This window comes from Numenius arquata, chromosome 10 (genome assembly GCF_964106895.1).
Source record: "Numenius arquata chromosome 10, bNumArq3.hap1.1, whole genome shotgun sequence".
NCBI classification, from domain to species: Eukaryota; Metazoa; Chordata; class Aves; order Charadriiformes; family Scolopacidae; genus Numenius; species Numenius arquata.
In genome coordinates this window covers 22,516,940-22,539,244 of record NC_133585.1, presented here as the reverse complement: position 1 = coordinate 22,539,244, position 22,305 = coordinate 22,516,940, and the positions used below count along the sequence as shown (strand labels likewise).

General features: G+C 42.1%; 1 protein-coding gene across 3 annotated transcripts; it reads left to right on the top strand.

The window, feature by feature from the left end:
- Positions 1 to 272: 272 nt before the first annotated feature.
- On the top strand, positions 273 to 20,405 carry ATAD1 (ATPase family AAA domain containing 1). 3 transcript variants are annotated; one of them, XM_074154800.1, is made up of 10 exons: positions 273 to 355; positions 2,372 to 2,547; positions 4,271 to 4,369; positions 4,640 to 4,760; positions 6,369 to 6,569; positions 7,691 to 7,797; positions 10,747 to 10,836; positions 12,759 to 12,809; positions 15,641 to 15,777; positions 16,322 to 20,405. In XM_074154800.1, the coding sequence occupies exons 2-10, from the start codon at positions 2,386 to 2,388 to the stop codon at positions 16,440 to 16,442; spliced, it is 1,089 nt and encodes a 362-aa protein (XP_074010901.1). In that variant the 5' UTR covers positions 273 to 355; positions 2,372 to 2,385; the 3' UTR covers positions 16,443 to 20,405. The 3 variants fall into 3 exon arrangements, with proteins under 3 accessions (XP_074010901.1, XP_074010903.1, XP_074010902.1); XM_074154802.1 differs by lacking the exon at positions 273 to 355 and adding an exon at positions 811 to 847; XM_074154801.1 differs by lacking the exons at positions 273 to 355; positions 10,747 to 10,836 and having other exon boundaries at positions 2,386 to 2,547.
- Positions 20,406 to 22,305: the final 1,900 nt, after the last annotated feature.

Sequence of the window (22,305 nt, the reverse complement as noted above, 5' to 3'; positions counted from 1 at the left end):
TTCTGTTATTATCTATAGAGAGTGAAGTTACTGTTCTCATTACAAGTTGAAATGGGCAAATTATTACCTCAGTATCTCTAGCAAACTACGGATGAATCCTTACGTTTCGACGATTTTCATTCTGGCAGATCCCTGTAGCATCCCAAACCCCGCGTTTTCCCAAATTTTCCCTTATTTTTAACCTCCTTCTGGCGGGCGGAACCTTCGGTGCGGGGCGGCGGGAGCCGGCCGGAGGGGGAAGCGCGGGACGCACCGCCGCCGCGCCCGGGCCCGCGTTGCCGCCACCGCTGCCGCCGACACTTTCCTTCCTTCCTTCCTTCACTCCGCCTGTCCCTCCGAGAGACCGGCCCGAGGGGTGAGTGACCCGGCGGGAGGGAGAACGAGAAGCGGCCCGCCGCCTTGTCGGCACCCGTCTGGCGGCGGGAAGGTCACGGACGGCGTGTCCGGCCCGGCCCTCACCGGTGCCGCCTTCGCCTCACCGCGCCGCCATGGCCGGGCCCCGGGGCTCCTCCATGTCTGCTCCTGCCCTCACTGGGGCTCGGCTGGGCAGGGCGGCCGTGCCCCTTCCCTCCCGTCACCTCCGGCCCCCACCTGGTCTTGGTGGTCTGTCCGGGAAGCAGCCCGGGGGAGTAGAAGCCGAGCCCTTGGAGGCGAAGCGGGGAGAGGCCGGGGTGCCCTTCCGGGAACCGAGCCATGCCCTCGGCCGCCCTGAGGGAGCAGGACGGGAACCACCGTTAGGGGGCTGGGGTCTGCTGGGCAATTAGCTGTCCTGCTCATTATCTCGGCTATCTGCCCAGAAAGTACGTGCTAAAATTCTTGCAGGGCAAGCAGAACTTCGTTTGGAAAGGTTATGTTTAAATTTCTCTTCTGCTAAAGCTTTTTCTTATGATTGGTATTGAGGGCAAGGATTGCATTAAAAGTGTGTTTTTTCCATTGGGCTTTGGGGCTTTTTTGGGAGCTTTTTTTCTTGTTTGCCCTTTTATTGTAATCAATCAGGCTAAAGAGAATATGCAGAATCTCCTAGCTCTGTATTACTTGCTTAGATGCCTAAGCAGGCAAATTTTACTTGAGCAAATTTTACTTGATTTCCAACTAGGTATGCACGGCAACAGCCTTGATTTTTATATTTCTAAGCAGAGAACGAAGAATTAAAAAAAAACAAAAAAAACCCCACACAAAACAAAAACCGAAACTGTTTTATGGCTCCACACGGGAATATCGTAGCGAGCCGCTGGCGTCTTTTGGTAAATGTATTGTGGTGCTTCTCCTAATTCCAGCCTGCTGAATCCCTGTAAGCAAGCTCTGTGGTGTGGCATCGCTTTGAGTTGAACACAGGGTGGACATCATGCGACCGCTAGCCAAGCAAGGAGGGGGGAATTCCAGGATATCTTGGCTTTAGGTAGCCCGGCTTCTCCCTGGCTGACAGCTCCATTTGGAGACCAGCCAGGGAGCGCTGGAAGCTGTCAGAGCAATTGCCACTGGTTTTGCCCTTGGAGCGGTGAAATTGGGCAGCAAGCGAGGAGAGTGTTGGGGATTCTCAAGCGGAAATCCCACCAGCTGAGGAGAAAGGAGACTGGGGAAAGAGGACCCCACTTTTATAAGTCATTTTTCAATGTTTTGAGAAGAGATTTTTTTCCTTTCTACAGCGCGCTCCCTGAACTTGAAGGTGCTGTACTTTCTGGGTTCGGCTTGTATAGCAGCCAGCCTTTTCCCTTGGTAGCCGTGTGCCACATCCAGCACTTTCAATTTTCCAGGGATATTAATAACTCAAAATATATTCTGCTAGGTGCAGGCTGCAGCTCTTAACCTCATTTTATTCAAATACAAGTTGTCGCTTGCTCCTTAATGTGGGAATTGAGTGCCTTTCCTTTAAACTTTCTCTTAGGAAAGAGAACTCCCTGTTTAAATAATGTAGTTATCTTTGTCTCCATGACTTAGCATTCTTGGGTCGGTAACAGTCACAAAAAGTCAGTCTTAATGGGAATGCAAACTTGGCACTGAAATAAAGTAATCTTTATTACTTTATTAGGGTATCGTATAGCTGAAAGGAACGCAGATTTCTTGAGGGAAGAGTGAAATCAGGACCTTTTTGCATGTAGTCAGCCAAGAAGTAAGGCCTCGAGTTGTTGCTGCCATTTCTTCTCTGCTTAGTGAGAGTGGGAATGAAACCATTGTTATACTTGGCACTGCACATTTTAATGTTGGGGTTGTGCTATTGTTGAGATATTTCATTATAACTTCATGGTAAGCTTTATGCTCGCTGCGTGCACGGGAAATAGTTTTTATAAAATTATGTTTAAATATAAAACAGATGTTTTCTCAGGTTTAAATTTCTTTCTTTCTGTCCCTTCCTGCACTATTTTACATTTAGTGTTGGGAGGCAAAATGGTCCATGCTGAAGCATTTTCACGTCCCCTGAGCCGGAATGAAGTCGTCGGATTAATTTTTCGTTTAACCATATTCGGTGCTGTAACATATTTTACCATAAAATGGATGGTTGATGCCATTGATCCGACCAGAAAGCAAAAAGTAGAAGCTCAGAAACAGGTAGGATTTTATTCATAAATATTTCTGTGAAATGCTGTCTTGGTCATTACCACTCATACAGAGAAATCTACTAACTGAAAGCTGAACTAGCAATAACCAATGAAATAATCAACAAAAGCATGTGGAACAATCAAAAAAAGCTATAATTATTTTTTAGTAAATCTCAGGATCACTGTTGTAGTGTTTTCAGTGCTTACGTTTTATAACAAGTTAAAATTTCTAGCTTGAAGCAGTGGAAAAACTGTTGAACTGGAGCACAGTGTTGTCTCTAATCATCTGCAAGTGTGTGGTCCCAGTGTTGTTTGTGCTTCTGACAACTTAGCTAAGCAGCAGTTGTGTTAATGCTCTCCTCAGTCTCTTGGTAGCTTTTTAAAACCTTGAGTAGAAGTAACTTGATTCTCTGCCGCTTTTTGGTACCTTAATGGCATAGGCAGAGACTGTAGTTACTCATGACAAAGAGGAACACTACTGTCCAAGTCCCTTTTTAAGAATAGCTTGCACTTTGTCCCTCTCCCTCCATTCTCCCCCCACGTCCAGTAGCAGTCAAAATGCCCTGGAAAGAGGAGGAAAAAAAAAGTGAAAAGCCTCATTCCTTATGTTGAACTAGAATAATTCGTGGGGGTTAATGCTCTGGGAAAAAGATTTGGGTGCATTTCAAAACCAAAAGTTAAATGTTCCCTTTGGAAAGTATTGAAGGGAAATGTTGCAACTTTTTTTTTTTTTTTTTTTTTATAGCTGACACACATTTCCCAGATTCAAACAGCAGTTTTGAGCAACCTAGTTCTATTTTGGGTGGGTTTGCGTTTTTAACAAAATCTTTAGGTAAAAAATTGGCCCTGCTTTAAAAATCAGCTTTCACAATCTTTGCTAGTGCCAGCTATTATATAAGAGGTTGCAATATCCCAAGAGCATATCAGACTTAACTGCAAGTTTGAGTATAAAGAGAAACTGAATTGTGAAAGTGTGTTAACACAACAAATGAGTTTTCCTTTTAAATTGGGAAAAAAAAACGTTGAATACATAGAAAAAAAATGTTACTGGCTTCTGTGAATTATCATTTGTTGTTTTTTGTTTTTTTTTTTTAAATACACTAATCTATCCTTGATATGGTGCTGTGGAGGTTTGGGAGAGGCATGCTTTTTATAATAACAGAATTATATCTCCCATTAAAGTGTGTGTGTAATATTTGCAGGGCTGTGAATGAAGATAATTAAGCATGTGAAAGAACTCTATATAAGGGTTCTATTTAATAGCAAGTTTCAGGTTTTTCATCTCAATCCTGTGCAAAGTTTTTAAGGACTTCATCTGGTTCTTTTTGAAGTGTAACATACCTATATCAGCTTTGAAATTCCTGTAGAGATGATGGAAGTTATTTTGTACTGAGATTACCTGTGTGTCTGCAAACCTGCTCTGAACAGCAAACTCTGTGTTTTAATGTTCATTTTGCTTGCTTTTCTGGTCATAATGTATGACTTGTGTTTTTGCGGGTGGGAGGGCTGGTGTGACACTTACTTGATGGGAACTGAGACATATGACTTAGTTTCACTCAAGTGACAACACGCCATTAGGAAATAGCAGAACCTTCTACTTCAGTAAGACTTAACCTCTTTTCAGATAGACAGAGAAGCTCTTCAGGCTTCAAATAGCTGTTCTTCAAAAACTAATTTTTGAATTAAGCATTCAGTTTCTTTCTCTGATTTTCTTGGCGTTTTATTTCCCCCAGGCTGAAAAGCTAATGAAGCAAATTGGAGTGAAAAATGTCAAGCTTACTGAATACGAAATGAGCATTGCTGCACATCTCGTAGACCCACTTAGCATGCATGTAAGAAACTTTTCCATGCTACTCCAATGGGGGCACTTCGGCCATGGAAGATCTTGATTTTGACTTTGGATTACATTATTTGTCATATATATGTATCTATGGAAATACATAGAAAATATTTCTGTTTAGAACTAAAATTGCATTGTTGAGAGCAGAGGGTTTTTTAATGACTTTTTTATTTTTCAGGCCTTGTACTACTTTTAAGCTTGTCAATAGTTTTTGTTGGCAGGGACTATGATGATAATTTCTAATACTGTTTTTCCATATTAGGTAACCTGGAGTGATATTGCAGGCTTAGATGATGTTATTACAGATTTGAAAGATACTGTCATTTTGCCCATCAAGAAGAAATATTTATTTGAGAATTCCAGGCTCTTACAGCCACCAAAAGGTAGGAAGGAAATGTTATGGATTTATAAGTTCGTATTTAAAAAAGAAAAAAAAAAGCAAAGATTACAATTACTCAGAAGGGAAAGAGGAAGTAGGTTGCCGAACCAAAGTGCAACCATTAGGACTGATGCCAGGGAAAACTCAGGTTTTTCTTCTTCTCTTGCTGTGACATCAAATTCTAGTGAATAAGTTTCATCTTAATAATGAAGCAATAATTGCTTTCAGTTATTGACAGTACATTTTGGTGCCCTAATCTTTGTAGCCTGCAGTTTTAACTGCCTCAGTTGTCAATTTTTTTTCTTCTTATACCCCATCTTGTCCTTGGGCAGAAGTGAGCTATGACTCTGCTGTATGGCTTTGTACACTTGGTTAATATTTCTACAGTGTCACAGAAACATGTCATAAACATGAGACGTCAATGTAAGCTAATCTTGCAGACGTCTCTCTGTTCTAGTCCTAGAAATTCCAGTCATTCAAAGAGATCCTATTTTTATTCTAGAAATCCCTTGATTTTCTCTGGAGTTGAGTTGCACGGTATTGAGGCAGTAAGCGAACTGGCAGGTGACAAATTAACTTTCCAACAGTAAAACAGAAGTTGGAGTCTCTCAGCTGGAATGCTTACAGCCTTATTTGGTGTATGTTACTGCAAACAAGCAGAATTTGAAGCTAAAATGTTGGAGAAAATGCCAAAGTTTACCTCTACTGCTGTAATCCCTGGAATATTGTCTTCTGAAAATCCTCTGAAAGCTATTAATTACTGCCTGTGTCTGTGACCATCTCAGTTTCATGTCGTTAAGTGATGGAAAATGAAGCACCTTTGTAACTGGTATAGTTTTTCCAGGCTGCTTTCTGTTTAAGTCACAAATTGAAACTGTATGGAAAATTACTTTAATGTCATGATCTAATAAGCTGAAGGAAAAAATTATTTATAAAAAAAATAAATAAATTATCTTTTTAAAGCAGACTTTCCACACAGAGCAACCTCCTCAGTTTTATTACTGTGTGTTAATAGGAAGTCATTGCTTCAGAGTAATTATGTTTGTGGTTGTCAGTCACATAAAGAGAAAAAAACCCTAGTCATTCTCTGTTTCAGGCTTAACTTTTTTTTTTTCTTTAAATTGGTTTCTTTACAACTATGTTACAAAAGCACTACTGTGAATTCTTTCACTATTACAAGTTCAAAAGTAATATGAGTTGTCATATATAATTGTGAGTAACTTGTTTAAAATGTGGGGTTTTTTTCTTCTCCCCCTCTGTGCTAAGTTTTATTAGCAAGACTGAAACTGGCTATAAAAAAGGCTTGTCAAATCCTTAGAGGAAATAAATGGGGTTTTAGTTTTATGTAACCTTAATAGTCTTAGTAATAAAACAGCCATCTTTCAGACAAATGTCTCTTCAATTTCACCATACCTGTTTTTAGATATTGTTAGCTTTAATTTTATAATAAGGATATCTTAAATAACTCCGTATTTGATTTGAACACCACGTAACTTGGTTTCTTATCTTTTAAGCTTGGATAAAATACAAGCCCGGATGCTATCAGGTCTGTCACACCAAAGCATGTTTTTTGTACGGTGACCAGAGAGTATTAACACCATTACTTTTTCAGGAGTACTTCTCTATGGCCCTCCTGGTTGTGGCAAAACGCTGATCGCCAAAGCTACAGCAAAGGAAGCAGGTTGTCGATTTATTAATCTCCAGCCTTCAACACTGACAGACAAATGGTATGGAGAGTCTCAAAAACTGGCTGCTGCTGTCTTCTCCCTTGCCATAAAGCTCCAACCATCCATCATTTTTATTGACGAAATAGGTAAAAAAAACTATTTTTTTTTTTGTAGGTAACTATAGCAGAGTGACGTTAAACTGTGGGTTCAAGTTGATGGGTATATTGATCTACTGTCATCTTTTCCTTAAGAGTGATAATGGAACAAGGTCTAGTAGTATAAGTAGTATTGTAAAGTAATGGTGTCAAATTAGAAAAAACTGTATTTCTTCATGCTAGAGGAAGAAGTAGAACAAGTTGTTGCTTATTTTTGGTTGGGCTAAAGTGGTTCACGAGGAAAGCTTTTCTTCTGTCAAGGGAACTACTTATTCAGGAAACCCATCACCAAATGTACTTCAGCACTTCTGCTGTGAGGAACATAGTGGAAAATAAAATACAGGTTTAGGACAGCTCAGGAATAATAGTTTAATAAGGCTGAAGAAGTAGTAGTAGGAGTTCAGCTAGGAAGATATCAAAGTTGCCAGTTGTACAGCACATTTAGACTTGTCACATTAGTGTTTAAGTCCCTGTGAACTTGAGCAGTTTGGTTAAAAATGCTCATTGTCTCATAGCACTGGGACTTAAAGTGAGTTGTACAGTTTGCAGAAACAGAGCCTGGTAAAGCTTTTACCCTTTCCACAGTTCAGGTTTATGAAGGGGCTATGTTCTTAAGATGCTTTTTATGCTTTTTTATAGGTGTGAAAAATGTGGTGTTTTTCTAGCTGTTGGAAATTCTTTAGGCAATCTCTAGCAGAGGTAGAGCTCTGAATAACAAAATGTATAGCCTCCTTTATGTCAGTCTTGAAGCTTGCTGTTCTCCAGCGCTTTGCTGTCTTGTAGCTTGCCCGGCTCTGAATGCTTCCGTGAGAAATTAAAGTGAAAGTTGCACTTTCCATGAATTCAGGAAGTGAAAATTTGGAGCGTGAAATTTGGGACAATCTTGTGTGATAGGTACATACTTGTGTAATGTAATTTAAAAGATGTGCTTAAAAATACGGTGAGATTTCACTCCCTATTCTTCAGCATGAGAAGTATTTTTCATTTGTTGACAGTATTTATTAAAAAATTATAAGATGGAGATTAGCACAAGTCTACACATGAGAAATCAAACAGCGTAGTTTCTATGGCAGTACTGAAAGTAAACTGCTTTACTGAATCCTTTAATACAGATTCTTTCTTACGAAGTCGGTCGAGTTCTGATCATGAAGCTACAGCTATGATGAAAGCTCAGTTCATGAGTCTGTGGGATGGACTAGACACCGATTATAACTGCCAAGTAAGTACACAGGATGGTGGGAAAAGTAATGAGATTCTTCTCTCTCAGTTATTGTGCGTTGAGCCACTTGGGAAGAGTAGCAGATTGCATGTAGTAGTAATTGCCAAAAGAGTTTCTTTACTTGTCAGTGTTAGTGATTACCAGTAGTGTGGGAATGAGATAAATTATATTAATAGATCATTTTTCTTCTTAAAAAGACTGGTTTTGTAGCTATTTTGGTTTTAATTAAGAGGTGTTATTTTCAGAAGTGTCTTGAGTCCCAATAATATAGCTGTATAGTTTGAGCTGTCAAAATTAGGACTTTTTATACTGTTTTGAAAACCATTTTGTCAACAATATTTTCTTGAGGTGAAGTGAATCTTTGATTTCAAGAAAGGTATTGAAAGATCTGAGTATTCATCTCAATTGCAAGTTGGTTGGTTTGTTTCCGGAAAAGCACTGGACTAGCATTAGACAAGCGCTAGATTCTGCAGTTAATCTTAAAGGGTAGAGAAGTTGTTGTTATCCAAAGGCAAGTTCTGTTAAATGGAACCATGCTTCCATCTCGTTATTCCTGTACACTTCCATCCCCCTCTCATAATCTCAACATAATTATTGTATTTTGGAGAGAAAAAAAAATGCAAAAGTTGCTGGTGCTGTAAAAACAAACAAAAAACATTTATTAAATAAATGACTTGAATGTAGCATAGAAGAAAGCCTGTTTGGTATGTTTCTGAACTGTCACCTGGAGCAATCTTTTTAAGGCCTTTTAAAAGGATGTGTATTCTCCAATCTTAAAATTTTCAGTCTTTTTAATCTATATTTTTCTGTGAATGGGTTCTGATGCCCTGACCTCCATTAGTTCTTTCTTTGTAAAATCTGCTTTTCCTCCTCTCTCAAGCTTGTGCTGAAGATCTTTTTTTAGTTGATTTTTTTAAAAACTGATTAGAACACAGTGGGCATATATACTGAGGGCCTTTAAAGCAGAGTGTTTGCTAACCATTAATAAGAGGCCAACAGTATAAACACTTAACTGGAAGCTAATATGATCTTGCAAACACACATTTCTTCCAATGTTTGAATTATTATCTTTTTTTTCCCGAATACACTGACAACTTTTCAAAGCAAGTCAAATTGTTCATTCCCTGCTGTAAGACAATATGTGGTCTTACCCATCTTTCAAGTTCAGCATGCAGAACCTGAACAAGTCACTCTTGTCCCTTACAAGAGTGGTGGCAGGGAGCCACCGAAGTAAAATGCAATGCAAAGAATTGGCCAGAGACACTGCAGGGGTTGATTCAGGTTTCTGGGAAGTTTTTCATCAGGAGTGTTTTGTTTCAATACTGTATTTCAGGTTCCTCCCCGACATGTCACTGCATTTCAGGAAGTGTTCTTTAAGTGACGGTTTTCACATTTGCATTGTCTCACTTTTTGACAGTCAGCTCACTGGGCTCTTTTGTTAATTATGGATGTTCACTTGGGAGTTCTGGGTTGCTTGTCTGATTCTTGCCAAACAAATTTCCTTTGAATAAGGATTAAATTTGGCTTTTGTTACAGTAAGAAAAATTCCTAATGCTAGAAGGAAATTGTCACTAAGCGCTGCGATGAGTGTTATTTGTTCCTGTGTTGATTGCACCTGAAAAGCATGTTCAGCTTTGGACTAAACCTGCCAAGGATGTAGTCTTGAGTCTGGCAGGAACTTGAGGCACAGTGCCTGGAAAACAGAGCTGTGCTGCTTGAAGGGGCAGTTCAAGTCTGGAAGCTCCATACAGCTGCATTTGTGCCCTGGGGGGTTCCCACATTCTCAGAACATGTAGACAAAGCCCGTTTTGGGAAGGCTTCTCAGCTCCGGTAGCACAGAGGGAGCAAAATGGGGTCCAACGTTGGGCCTTGATACAGACCCTGGGGATGCATAGCACGAGTACAGTGATGCATCTTTGCAAGAGGCAGCTTCAGCCAAACATCAGCATATGTTTGGCACGCAGGCACGGGCAAAGTGCTTTCATGCATAATGCTTTCTAGAAGGTGAAGGCTGCTGGAGGAGCCCTAGGGAGAAATGTGCCTTTTGGCCTTTTCTGTGCATAGCCAATTTGCCACCATATAATTAAGCCTCTAGGTGGCAGGGTGACTCTACTCTGGGACATACCAGCCAGCCTAGTCAGGGTCTGCTGGAACTGCCAGGGCTCGCTGCGGAACAGTAACCTCAGACAAAAGACCAGAAGCACGTCAGGAAGCTGTATTGGTACGAGATTAATTTCCCTGACATTTTTCACTTTCATGTCTGGGTATTTACAATGTACATAAGTTACGATAACAAATGAGAAAACAAGGCTGATGTGAGTGGGAAGTAAATTTGTTCTTAAACTAATAACTGGAATGTGGTTAAATGAGGTAAATGCTCTCCTTGTATTGAACTTGGCTTGTGCACATCTAATGCACTGCTGTTACAGTATACCCTTGCATATAGGTTCTTACTGACTTTTAATGCCTTTTTTTTAATGCTTAAAAAAAAAAAAAAAGAAACACCTTAGTGCTTGCGAGAGCTGCCAGTTTGGTTGTCCTGGTGATCTGATTGCCTTTTTTCCACACAGCACAAAAATGCCACATTTTTTAATAACCTTAGGAAAATGCCTCCTTTCCAAGCTACTTCCAGACCACCAGGAACTAAGGAGACATTGCCAAGACTTATACACAGAAGTGTTGGGTTACTGCGTAGAGTTCGAACTTTCAAATTCAGGAGGCTTCAGACTAATGTAAAAATCTGGTACTCTGTGGTACCAATGCTCTCCTAAGCTGCCTGTTTAAATCCACTTGCTAAAATCAGTACTGAGTACCTTGTGTAACTTCTTTAAATGTTGATGTTCTTGATAAAGTGTGAAAGAGTCACATGTTTGGTTTTGAAATTCCAATATGGCAATGTTTCCAAAAGCTGTTTTCAGGCTGACTAGTTTTTTCTGTTGGTGTATGCAGGTAATAGTGATGGGAGCCACCAACCGTCCTCAGGACCTTGACTCTGCAATCATGAGAAGAATGCCAACCCGGTTTCACATCAACCAACCTGTAAGTCGTGCCAGGTTTGCCTGAACAGTGTGCCCAGTGGATGAGCTACAGGCGGGTGCCTTATCAGCCAGGGAACACGCATCTCTCATTTTTTTTTCAAAGAAATACTGTATTATTTTGATCTGGTTTTAGTTTTTTAGAAGCGCATATATAACTTGGCTTTTTAAGGTGAAGTTTCTCACAGAAATCTCACAGAAATAATTGGGTCTTTTATCTGAAACAACGCCATGTGCTCTGAGACCTTCCCACCCATTTTCTTCATCTATAAGAACTGAGTGGCTTAGACGCTGCACTCTTGGGAAGAGCTTAGTTTTAACTTGAAAACAACCACAAAAAGCACAAAAATGACTGCACGCACTTGCTTACAGGGCAGAGAGGCACCCAGGTCAGGTAATGTCAAGAGGCAAGTACATATTGACTACCATTTATACCTTCTGGATACACAGTGTTTAGTTTTCAAGGAGAGAAGAGGGAATGAAATCTGCATATCAAAGCCTACGTTCTGCTCAAGCCTTTCCACAGTCAGGTGCAGCAAGCAATCTGGAAAACTGTTTTTATTCCGCTTATGATTTATGCCAAAGAGGTATAATTAAGGCCTTTATCAATTCGGCCAGCCATCACAAGGTTACCTTTACTATAAATTTTGCTATTGCCATCCTTTTCAAGGTGTTTTAGTCTCCTTTGAACGCTTGGTGATATCACAAGACATTTTTGTATTGCTGTTGTAAACAGTTCAGTTGTGGTTGTCAGTATTCCTTTCTGGCTACAGAAATACCCTTCCGTATTTGTTTGGGGTTATTTTTCAGAAACTTAGAGACAAAACTGGAGGAGTAAAACTCTTACTTGATTGTGCAAGAGAGTAGTCGTGTTCCCAGAACTATCTTGTTTGAACTGGCTTTCACTCCTTGTGGGTGGATACTTCTTGAAACAAAGCATGTATAACTAACTGCTTTTCTGTAATGCCTGCTCACGGGGTTTCCTGCACCTTGCTCCTCTTCAAGTTTTTCCTTGAATTAGTAAGGGGCAAGGATATGCGTTTTAGTACTTTATCGTGTCTATCTATCAAGAACAATTATTAGAAGAGTGAATTATCCGCAGGTAACAATGCCTCGGGGTATTACAGGGGTTGGTAATTTCTGCGCACAGGTAGTATTGCTGTGGAGTAACTAAAGCCTTGCAGATTTTATAACTCAGTTTGAGATGAAAACACTCACAGTTCCTCATGAGAAATGATCTGCAAGGCAAAGGGAAATGGAAGGAGTATTTTTTGAGACAAAGTATCTACAGGGTAGTTTTTTCCCTTTTTCTAAATTGACTTTCATTTTTAAAAAGTATGGTTTTGGTAAACACAAAACCAAGTCTCTTTGCTGCCTGTGTTTTACCTTGCTTATTAAGGAAATGCTCAGGACTTAAATGTTTCTTTCAGTAATCGTATTACAGAATGTGATTTATATTGCTTAAAATTTCCAAGAATCATCTGTAGAATTAAATTCTTTTTTTTTTTTTTTTTTAAGCAGAACAATTTATCCTTTTCATCTGATTTAGAAAATTATTGAGAACATCCTGTAGATCTAGGTAGTCTGCCCTCCGTTAAAGATGATGGCAAATCTTTAGAGAGAGCTGCTTTCAGAAACTTAGTGCAATGTGAGACTAAAAGTCAGTGCATTTTCTCTTTCCCTATAGTTAGTGTAAATGTGTGTGCTCAAATGCTTAGTTTCGTGTGCTCCTGGAGTCAGAATACCCTAGATCTCATTTTTCTGAGTGATTTGCCATCAGATTGGTTACCTTGGTGTGTATCACATCTCTTATTTGAGGGATTAGGTTGTGTCACTGAACTGCGACTGAAAGCCCACACAGTGCAAAATTGAGATCGATGATACATATGTTTTATTTTTTTGTAATTTTAATCTCTTTTGTTTAAGGCTCTGAAACAAAGAGAAGCAATCTTGAAGCTGATTTTGAAAAATGAAAATGTAAGTTTACTTCTTTAATGGTTAATTTGCTCTATTACTGTTTTCAGGAGTGCAAGCTCTGGAGTTGTAGAAAACATGTTTTATAATTGACTGTCTTGGAGTAAGGTAGAGATTATCTATGAGGGTATTTCTGATTATAATTTAGGAATCTTGTGGTTTTCGGTGTGGCATTAAACTGAAGCAGTAGAGTTGTCTACTGGTATAAGCATGAGCCTCAGTCAGAGCAGCAATCTTGGATTCTGTGGTGAATCACTATCTCCAAGGAAAATTACTTGATTTCTCTGTGTCCATTTTCTTGTTATGTAACAAGATAATATATTTGTCTCTCTAAAGATGTTGAAGGTGAATCATGTTTGGAAATCACTTTAAGCAGTGAAAGAAATCATGAAGTGGGGAGAAGAGATACTGAATTTTTTTAACTCAGTACAGTCTATTGGCTCAAGTCAGGAAAGGAGGAGTTTTCTGACAGTGCTGCTTTTTGCACTTTGATCCATTGTTCATATTTGCTTTAGATGTTGTTACTAATATTGTATGGTGTTCGTGTCACCATCTGCATTCCAAGGTGAGAGGAAGGAGTAGCTGTGAATGCATCTGGTATTGTCTGTTGTCAGGATATGGGACCTGCGTTATCGGAGGTTCCTGCCAAATTCAGTCTGCAGCACTAGTTGTCTTGAAGTTCATGTTGCAAAGTATCTCTTGGTCGAGGTCTATCAGAACACCTATCATTTGTTAGTAAAACCAACTTAGATTTTTTAAGAGACCTAAAAATCACAGCTTATCGTTGCGAATGGCTGAGATATTGGGGAGATTGCTGTGTAGGATTAGAATATAAATTGGCTTTTTTGCAAAATACTCAGACATAGATGTGGAAATAGAACAGATATGAAATGCTAAAGGACTTGTGGAGGAAGAGCTGACCTGTTTACAGAAAAGTCTCAAGCAAATGAAACCATCTCTTGCAAGTGATGATTTTAGACTCAAATTTCTTTTCAAGAGCTGTTAGGGAGGTATGCCAAATAATAGACCTTTATATAGGCTCCCTGAATACCTGCAGCCCCCCAGCCCTTCCACACAGGTGGATGCTGTGGCTACTTTGCCTCAGCAGCTGGGCCTGGGAGTTGCATCACCTTGGCCTTAAGGCCTGTGGCAGAAACCTAAATAATTTTGAAACCTAAACCTAAATCCTGAAAGAATGCAAGGTATATCAAACATCTGGTAGTGGATCACAGACACACAAAATTTTTCAGTGGGAAAAAAAAAAATCAGCCTGCCTTGGTTATCCCATAGGAGGAGACGGAATTGAATCTCTCAAGCCCAGCTTATTTTCAGCCAGGGTGACAAACTTCCTGGCAGTCTTTCACAGGACAGGAGTAGTCATGCTCTCCATTTTCTCTGCCTATCTTAAAATCTTGTTTCTTCTATATCACACGAAAGGAAACCCTTGTTAATGCCTGGTACACGACATGCCCGTTTTCTATGTGTTCTTAGCCAGCTGTGCTGCCCTGTTCAAATGCTTGATGGTCTTCAGCCCCAGATGGAGCAAATACGTTGCAGGTGCACAGCTGACTGTTACTGGTATTTGTGTGCGGGATCACTCTTTAAAGCGAAGTAGGAGGCACTCTGGTGTAAGCCAGCTGCCCCTTTTGCCTTCATTTCTCCCCTGGGGAACCAGGTGGCTCCCTCCAGGCCCGCATCAGAGCGCTGTCTGCCGAGTCATAGGTCAGGGAGCTGGGGCTCAAGTCCAAGCTCAAGATCTGAGCCGACAGGACAGGATCACTGTAACCCTTGTCCTTCAAGAGAAGTGGGAGATACAGTGGGGAATTGGAAAGGGTGCTCAGTGGATGTCAGGACCTTCTTGGGTTATCTTGGGGAGTGTGTGGGTTGAAGGGGTAGCTGGAAGCAGTGAAAATCATACTTGGGGCTTTTCCTTCATCACCTCAGAATAGTTTCGCTCTTAGAAGAAGTCACTCCTTAAGTTCAGCCTTTTATTAGATAGTTTGACTTTTAACTTTTTTTGAAAATAAAATCCTGATGCATTGGAAAATGTGCTGGAAGGGGCTGTTATCAGAGGTTCTGTAAACCGACTGAATAAATACGTTGTCTTGGCTGGAAAGAGTTCAGTCTCTGATCCAGTGCAAGTTCCTGTATAAAGTGGGAGCGGTTGTACGGTAGCTCAGCAGATGACTGAGTTGTTGAGATAGTGAACAACTGCTTTTGAAGTTCTTACTTTTCTCTGAAAGGTGGCAACAACAAAACATAATTGTGACAGGAACTTTCTCAGCCTTACTCCGTTACAAAATGTGCCCTTTCAAATAATGTATATAAAAGGGGCTGTGACTGTGAAAGGAGACCCGTTGGGTAGTGTTCATTGTCTGTAGATAAAAATATGCACATAGGGTCTGATTGAGCCCTTTACCAAAAAAAGCAGTGCTGTTGCAGGAAACTTGTGTGGACATTTGGGGAACTGAGTTGTTTTTTTTTCCTGTGATCCAGTTTCTACCTCCCAGTAGGCTTCCAGAACCACACGGGACCGACATCAGTAGCAGAATATAGCAATATGATGGGTCGCTTCTGGTTGCCTGTTGTTTTTTTTCTATTTATGAGCTACAGAGTTTTACAAGATGAAGCATCGGTTTCATTTAATGACATGAACTACTTGGAGGGTTCAAAGTAAGTTAATAAATTAATTTTCTTTTAGCTCTCAAAAAAATTCAAGACTGAAAAAGATCTTCTTAAGGCAGATAAAAATACTCGGAGGTGGCTGTTTCTTGTCCTTGAACAAAGTAAGTGACTTCAGAGTTTTCACGCTCTGAGCTTTTGTTTTTGGACAGGTGGACAGGCGCGTCGATCTTCTTGAAGTTGCTAAAGAGACTGACGGCTTCTCAGGCAGTGATCTGAAAGAAATGTGCCGGGATGCAGCGCTCCTCTGTGTCAGGGAATACGTTAATTCCGCCTGTGAAGAAGAGACGTATGTGTCTTTATTTTGTTTGTTACGAGAGCTGAACAACAGTTGTGAATGCTCCTGGTGCTACATGCTGCCCAATTATTAGTTTGTATTTTCGGATTTGAATTGCAAATTTATAGAGGTTTGGAAAACCTCGCTATGACTCAGTGAAAGCAGGAGTACTCTTTTTCTTGACAAATTGCCCCTATACAATGAAAAGACCCAATAAATAAGTTCCCTTTATTCATTTTGACTATGAAAATAAGACTTTGTTCCAAGGTGTCAAGCTTGAGGTGGCATGGACCAACAAGAGAGTGGTAGTGCTGCACTATATTACCAGGCTTACGTGCTGGTAACACTCTTGCACGCGCATAAATCCCTTTGCTGTGATGTTCCTCTGATTGTCTCCCATACTTGCAGGTGATACACGCTCCGACAGGGGCGTGTTTCCAATGTAATGCTGGACCCATGTCAGAGCTGCTGTTTTCAATTACTTCTCGTTGTTTGAATAGCTGTTACACAGCACCTGAATCATTACCTTGCCTTTTTTTTCCCCTTTCTGTTAAAGCCATGATGAAGATGAAATTCGGCCCGTGCAGCAGCAGGATCTCCACAGGGCAATTGAGAAGATGAGAAAATCGAAGGATGCCACACTGCAGAATGTTTTGATGCACGTTAGTTTAGATTAAGACAAAAGAGTGTGTTTGCTGTTTCTGATGTGATTTAGTTTGACTTCTGTAATCAATTAGCAAAAACAAGGTCAGGGGGTGGGAGCAGGGATGTTCCTTTAATAAGGGAGTTCTGTTTCTGGAATTGTTTTTATACAACAAATTCTAAGTTATTGAAATTTCGTCACGTGCAACTAGAAGTGTAACAATAGATCACAAAGTGGAACAATTATAGCCCAGACCAAAAGCAACTGCCCGTGTCTTGTCCCATAATCGATACACTGTGTAGCCTTAAAGTAGGTTCTGGGGTGGAGTGTGGGTTCAGCAGGTCACCGCTGGGGAGGGGAGACAATCCATTACCAGTTTGTGTATATATGTACGAGCGTGTATGTGTGTATGAAATGTATATATCCACACCTTTTTTTATATATAGACATAATCTGTAGATAACTTGAGTATGGAAAATCTTTTCTACTTACTGAATCAAACCAAATCAGAAGATCCATAGATTAAAGATTCATCGATACTCAGTTCACATTTACTTCTTCCTTTCAGCAGCAAATACAAAGCGAGAAATTCTGCTTCTAGAATAACTTACAGGCAAAATTTGAGATGCTACTGATTTTTCTTTCACATAACCACTTGAAATCTGGTGCCATTTAGGAAAGGTAGTGAACTACTGTAAAAATGTTTGAATATACTTTTCATTTTGTATGAATTCTGCTTTTTGAGGCTTTTTAAATGAATGCTGGTTTTATTTTTATTTTTTCCTCGGTGTGAGTAATTAGAGTAGAATCTTAATTGCTCTTTCATAAAGCCCCACCTATTATAAGCTCTCTGAAATTGTGGCTTTCTGATCTGTCACACATTGTAATGAGGGCTTGCTGCTACTTCATCTCCTCCAGCAGACCCGCTGCTGCACTGTGGCATTGTCCCATGAAGTGTCATACGCATTGCTCCGAGGCACAGGGGTGTGTTTTGTGATGCTTTGCTCTGTCACATGCTCTGATCTGCAAAACTGAAGAGAAGGGAATGGGTTTTAGGCTTATAAATGTGATTTAGTGATGTTCTGCTGTACTTGCTGGTAACAGTTCTAGTAAACTCATGTAACGTTATGTAGAGTTAAAGGCAAAGGGTTAAAAATGTAAGTGGTAAAAGTGTTTTGGTGAAGTTATTGTCAGTAGGTTTTCAATAACTTGATTTTTCTTCTTATAATTTTATGAATTGTGCACTAATTCAACACCAACGTGTAACAGGGATTGTTCAAACCCAAGGGGTGGCAGGCTGTGCCCCAGCTCTGCTAGCTCGGAAGGCAAGGGAAGCATTGAAAGCAAGGTACCCGTGTAGAAGGGAGTGCGCTGCAAAGTGAAATAAAGACAGCTGGAGCCAGCCCTCGGACGCCGTCAGGCACCGATGACCATTCCCTTTAAGCACAGCTTTCGCACTGGTGTCCTCTCCTCTTGCACACTGGTTGTGCAGTGTACCAGCTGCAGTAGGTCTTTGTTTGACCCAGTTTAATCTCCTTGGGTGCCAAAGGTGGGGTTTGGGTTTTTGTTTTTTTTTTTTTAATAATTACTTTGCTTTTTGGTATGGGGGGGGAAGTCTATGGTAAATGCATATTGCTCAAAAACAAGGCCATAGTAAATTGGGCACACCGGAATATACTGGGCCATAGGAATCTAAAAAGCCTGGGATCTGAAATGCTAACCCCACAAGTCAGATTGCAAGTGGCAGGGCAGAAAGTGGTGATGTAAGCTCTGGGAGAGCCCAAGTTCAAGGACTAGCCTTAAAATTAAAACATGCAAATAGTGCTACCTACTGGATGCTGGTTTCTGGGGAGTTTTGAAATTACGTGGGTGCCAGGTGAAGTGCTCCAGCCATTCAGTTCCTTTTCAGTGCCTGCTCTGACCCAAGTTCTCCCAGCCCCTCGTGGTAGTTACGCCTGGGCAATGCCAGGCGGGTGCCATAATGTCCTGCACCTCCCTCCTTACGTCAGGGGCCTTCCTCCTCACTAAAGGTCCTGTGCAGGCAGCTGATGAACGCCTGCTTAATTGGTTTCAGTAGAGTGAGTGTAAACTGTGTCCTCAAGTGAGTTTAAATGCCAAGCTGAGCGCGTGGGAATAAGAACAAACCCTTGATGGTTTGCAGGTGCTGGGGGCATCCTGTAGTCACCAGCAGAGCTCTGATCTCCCTCCTGCCTGGTTCTCCAAAAAACTGGCTGTTCGCACGCTGGCTGGATCTCACCTTTACCTTGTAAATGTACATGTAATGCATAGCTGCAGGCTTAAGGGACTGATTTCAAGAGGCCAAGGGGTTAGATCTAATTGCCCCTGAGGACAGTTCCCACAGCTGGAGTGTCATTTCTGCTTTTCCAAGGACTTTTCCATACTCGCCTGCTCCTGCTGTTGCTTTGGGAGCCCTTGTCAAAGCACAGCCCCTCCTGGCAGCTTGCCACGAAGGCTGGGGCAGCACCAGGGTTTGTCATGCGGGAAGGTGGCTGCTTTGATTCCATGTCTCCAGCTGCTTGGTCCAGGCTCCTCACCATTTGATTCCCACCTCTCCTTAGAGCAGGGCAAGCTCTGCTTCTCTCTGGCAGCCCAACCCAGTGTAGTTTCACAGGTGTGAGCCATGCTGAGCCTCTGAGTTGTAATACCAAGTTGTGTATGAGGAAACGGGTCTTTCTTGGGAGTTTAAAGGTTGAATCCTCTGGCAGGAAGAGGCACAGACATTCCCAGCAGGCAAATTATTATGTTTAGGACCTTGTCAGCCGTAGCAGTCACCGGTGTGTACAGTACAGACCATGCCTAAATCATCCCCCGGCTGTAAAGCAGCTAATCTTGCCAGTCCAACACTGCAGCGCAAAGAGAAACCTTTGGCATAGTCTTAAGTAACAGGTAAATAAATGTATTTGTTTGCTCTGGTTTTGTTGATCTGTTTTTCTGTAACCTTCACCAGGGTTTGAATTCTATAAATACAGATTATTTTTTTTTCGAGACTGGGTTGGGCAAGGGCATCTTCTCCCTTGCTGGTGCTTGGGAAACCCAGGCTGGGGTGGCCGGGGGTGAAGCCTGGGGTGCTGTGGGGGGGGGTGATGCTGGGTGAGCAGGGTGCCTGCTTACAGCGCAGCCCTTGGGAAGAGACTGAGGGATGCAGCAGCATCATCCCTTGCTTCTGCAGGGTTTTTAGCAGCGAGAAGGTGCGCGAGTGCCTGTTAAACAGCATGGAAACGCAGGGCAGGAGGAACAGCCCAGTAAACGTGACCTGTTCTTGCAACACAGCCCAGGCAGCAGAAAGGTAAATTAGCTGAGATTTCCCAAAGGCTCTGTGCTCAGCCTCACTGGTCCAGCCATGGCCCTGCCCCAGGCACTGCCTGGAACAGGGAGGGCAGCCCCAAACACTACAGCCCTGTCACAGCCCCAGCTGAACCATCTGCTTGTAATTTCTACACCTACTCCCCCCCCCCAAAAAAAAATAAATTGTCAAATGAGAGTTAGTTATATTAAATATTTATTTGTAGTAAAAGTGATTGTATTGTAGCAGAGTATCAAGTTGAGAATATATTCAATCATGAGATGCATCAGTTGAGGTACAAATTCCAGTCTCATGTCTTATTTAATAAATACACTATAAAAAACCCCTAGTCCACATACCCTAGTTTAATCAGAGGTAATCAGCACACTATGCTATTTTTAAAGGGTAACACAACATTTGTGTTTTGCTGTAACCATTTGGATTTACTGCAGGTGGGTGGTTTTTTTTTTTAAACCATTTGATTATTCTAAGATAAGAGGCAACAGTGCTATTTCGCTACTTAAAATGTACAAATATTGCCATCAGAAATGGGAGTATTGCTTTTGTCTTCCAGGTCCCTGCCAGAGGGTCTGAGTGTAAAAGGCACGGGTGCGAGTGTGCTTTCAGCTACTGCCACGGGCACCGCAGCGTTTGTCTGGAGGTATAACACAGCTTTGGGCTCTTTGCTCCAAATACTTTAAAACAAAAAAAAAATTAGAAAAAAAAAAAAAACCCAACCCAAAACAGTTGACAAATAATGAAAAAAAAAAACCCAAAAAAACCTTTTCTCAAAAGTATTCCAAATGGCATCCGTAGTCTTGGATGCTCTACCACGGCCACCGAAAAACAGGGTGTAGCCTGTGGTGTAGCTCCCTATCCTGTTAAAAGCAGAAGCATGGTTGCTTTTACTGAGCACAGATCCGTTTGTAATTAAATCTGAAGTAGAAGAAGAGGAGAATGCTATTTCCATTGCGTTTGAAACACATTCTGACTGGTCCTGGGGCGTCTACTAAAAAGGATGAGTACAAAAATCATCAATTCAGACTGCCATGATAACTAAGTGCATAATTGTTTCCCCCCCCATAAAAAAAAATCTCACACCTGAGCGTGGTGGCCAGGGCAGCAGCACACTCCTCGCTGCCAGCGCAGCAGGGCTGCAGCATCAGCCCTTTCCCTGGGAAAGCCTCCACTGACTGCAGGCAGGACGCTGAGGCACAGGCAGGCGGCAGAGGGGCTTCCAGCTGCGCAGGGCGTCGTGCTCAAACCTCAGCCACCACCAGGACATGCCCCAGTCCAGCGGGATGCGCTTTGGGGCAAGATGCAAATGGGGCCAGGTAAAGCTCCAGTGTGGAGTCAGGCAGCTCAGCCCCAGCCAAGGTCACTGCGAGAGCTGCCAGTCAGTGAAAAAAACCCCTCATGCACACCAGCAAAGCCCGTGTCGAGGGGTAGGGGAAAAAAAAAAAAAAATAAAAAAAAGGTTAAGGTCTGCGGTAACTTTCCACCAGCCAGAGGTGGGAGCAGCACCAGCCATCGACTTCGGCTCAGCCCCATCACCCCTTGTGCAGCAGCACACCACGTGGCTGGGGGGGGACCAAGGACTTCTCTGCCATCCACCACCTGGAGCCAGCATCACCGTCCCACACATACAGAGTAAAATCAGACGCAAAGATACCAGATACGAAGTAAAATCAGGTCACCCATACCCATGCGGGGCTAAGGGTACAGATGAAGGCAAGCGCTTGAGCCATCTCTCGCCTGATTTATGGGGTGCAGCCACTCAGGTCCACCTCACGCTGCCATTTTGAGATTTTGCCTTTAATTTACCTTTTGGATGGGAAGAGCATGGGCAGAGGAAAGGGGGATCTAATCCTGCCAGGTGGGAGGATACCCATGAAAGCAGCATCCCCAGTTTTTGCTTGCTGCCCTAAGCTTTCTTGGAGATCTCTGGGCTTTAGAGTGTCTCCCCAGACAGCTTCCCGCACTTGTGTGCCCAGCCGGCTGTGAGTGCCGGGATCGCTACGGCAGGGTCCTCATGGAAAGCTGAACTGGGAGCACCAGTGATGCTCAGCCCAAAGCTCAGCCTGTGTTTAGAGCAGAGAGGTCAAGCAGGAGGAAGCAAGGAAGAACAGTGAAAAATCAACATATTGCCACGAGGAACTGGTGATGGTCAAGGCTGATTTAAAAATAATAAAAAAAAAATCCTTTTAAAAAAAGGGCGTTAAAAAAATCCTGCTGTTTGTTAGCAATAAATTGTCTAAGGCACAACCTGGAGGGCAGTGACTGGATCCCAGCATCGAGTGCCTGTTTCCCTCTCCCACTCTGTCAGCAGCGACCGCTCCTCGCTTCAGTAGCTGCTCCTGCTTCTTCACGCAGCACCGGGCCAGGGGCAGCAGAAAGGCACTTCTTAATGTTTATCCCATTTTCATTCCGGTGCTGAGGTCCCAGCTCTGCACCGGGGGCTGGTGCGCAGCCCTGACAGCACCAAAATGATCCAGCTGGCCCACCTGGAGGCCACACTGGGCTTCCTACGGCCGTGTGGGAATGGCTCAGCTGGGAACGAAGGGCTTACTGCCCTCCCCTTCCAGCTCCATGA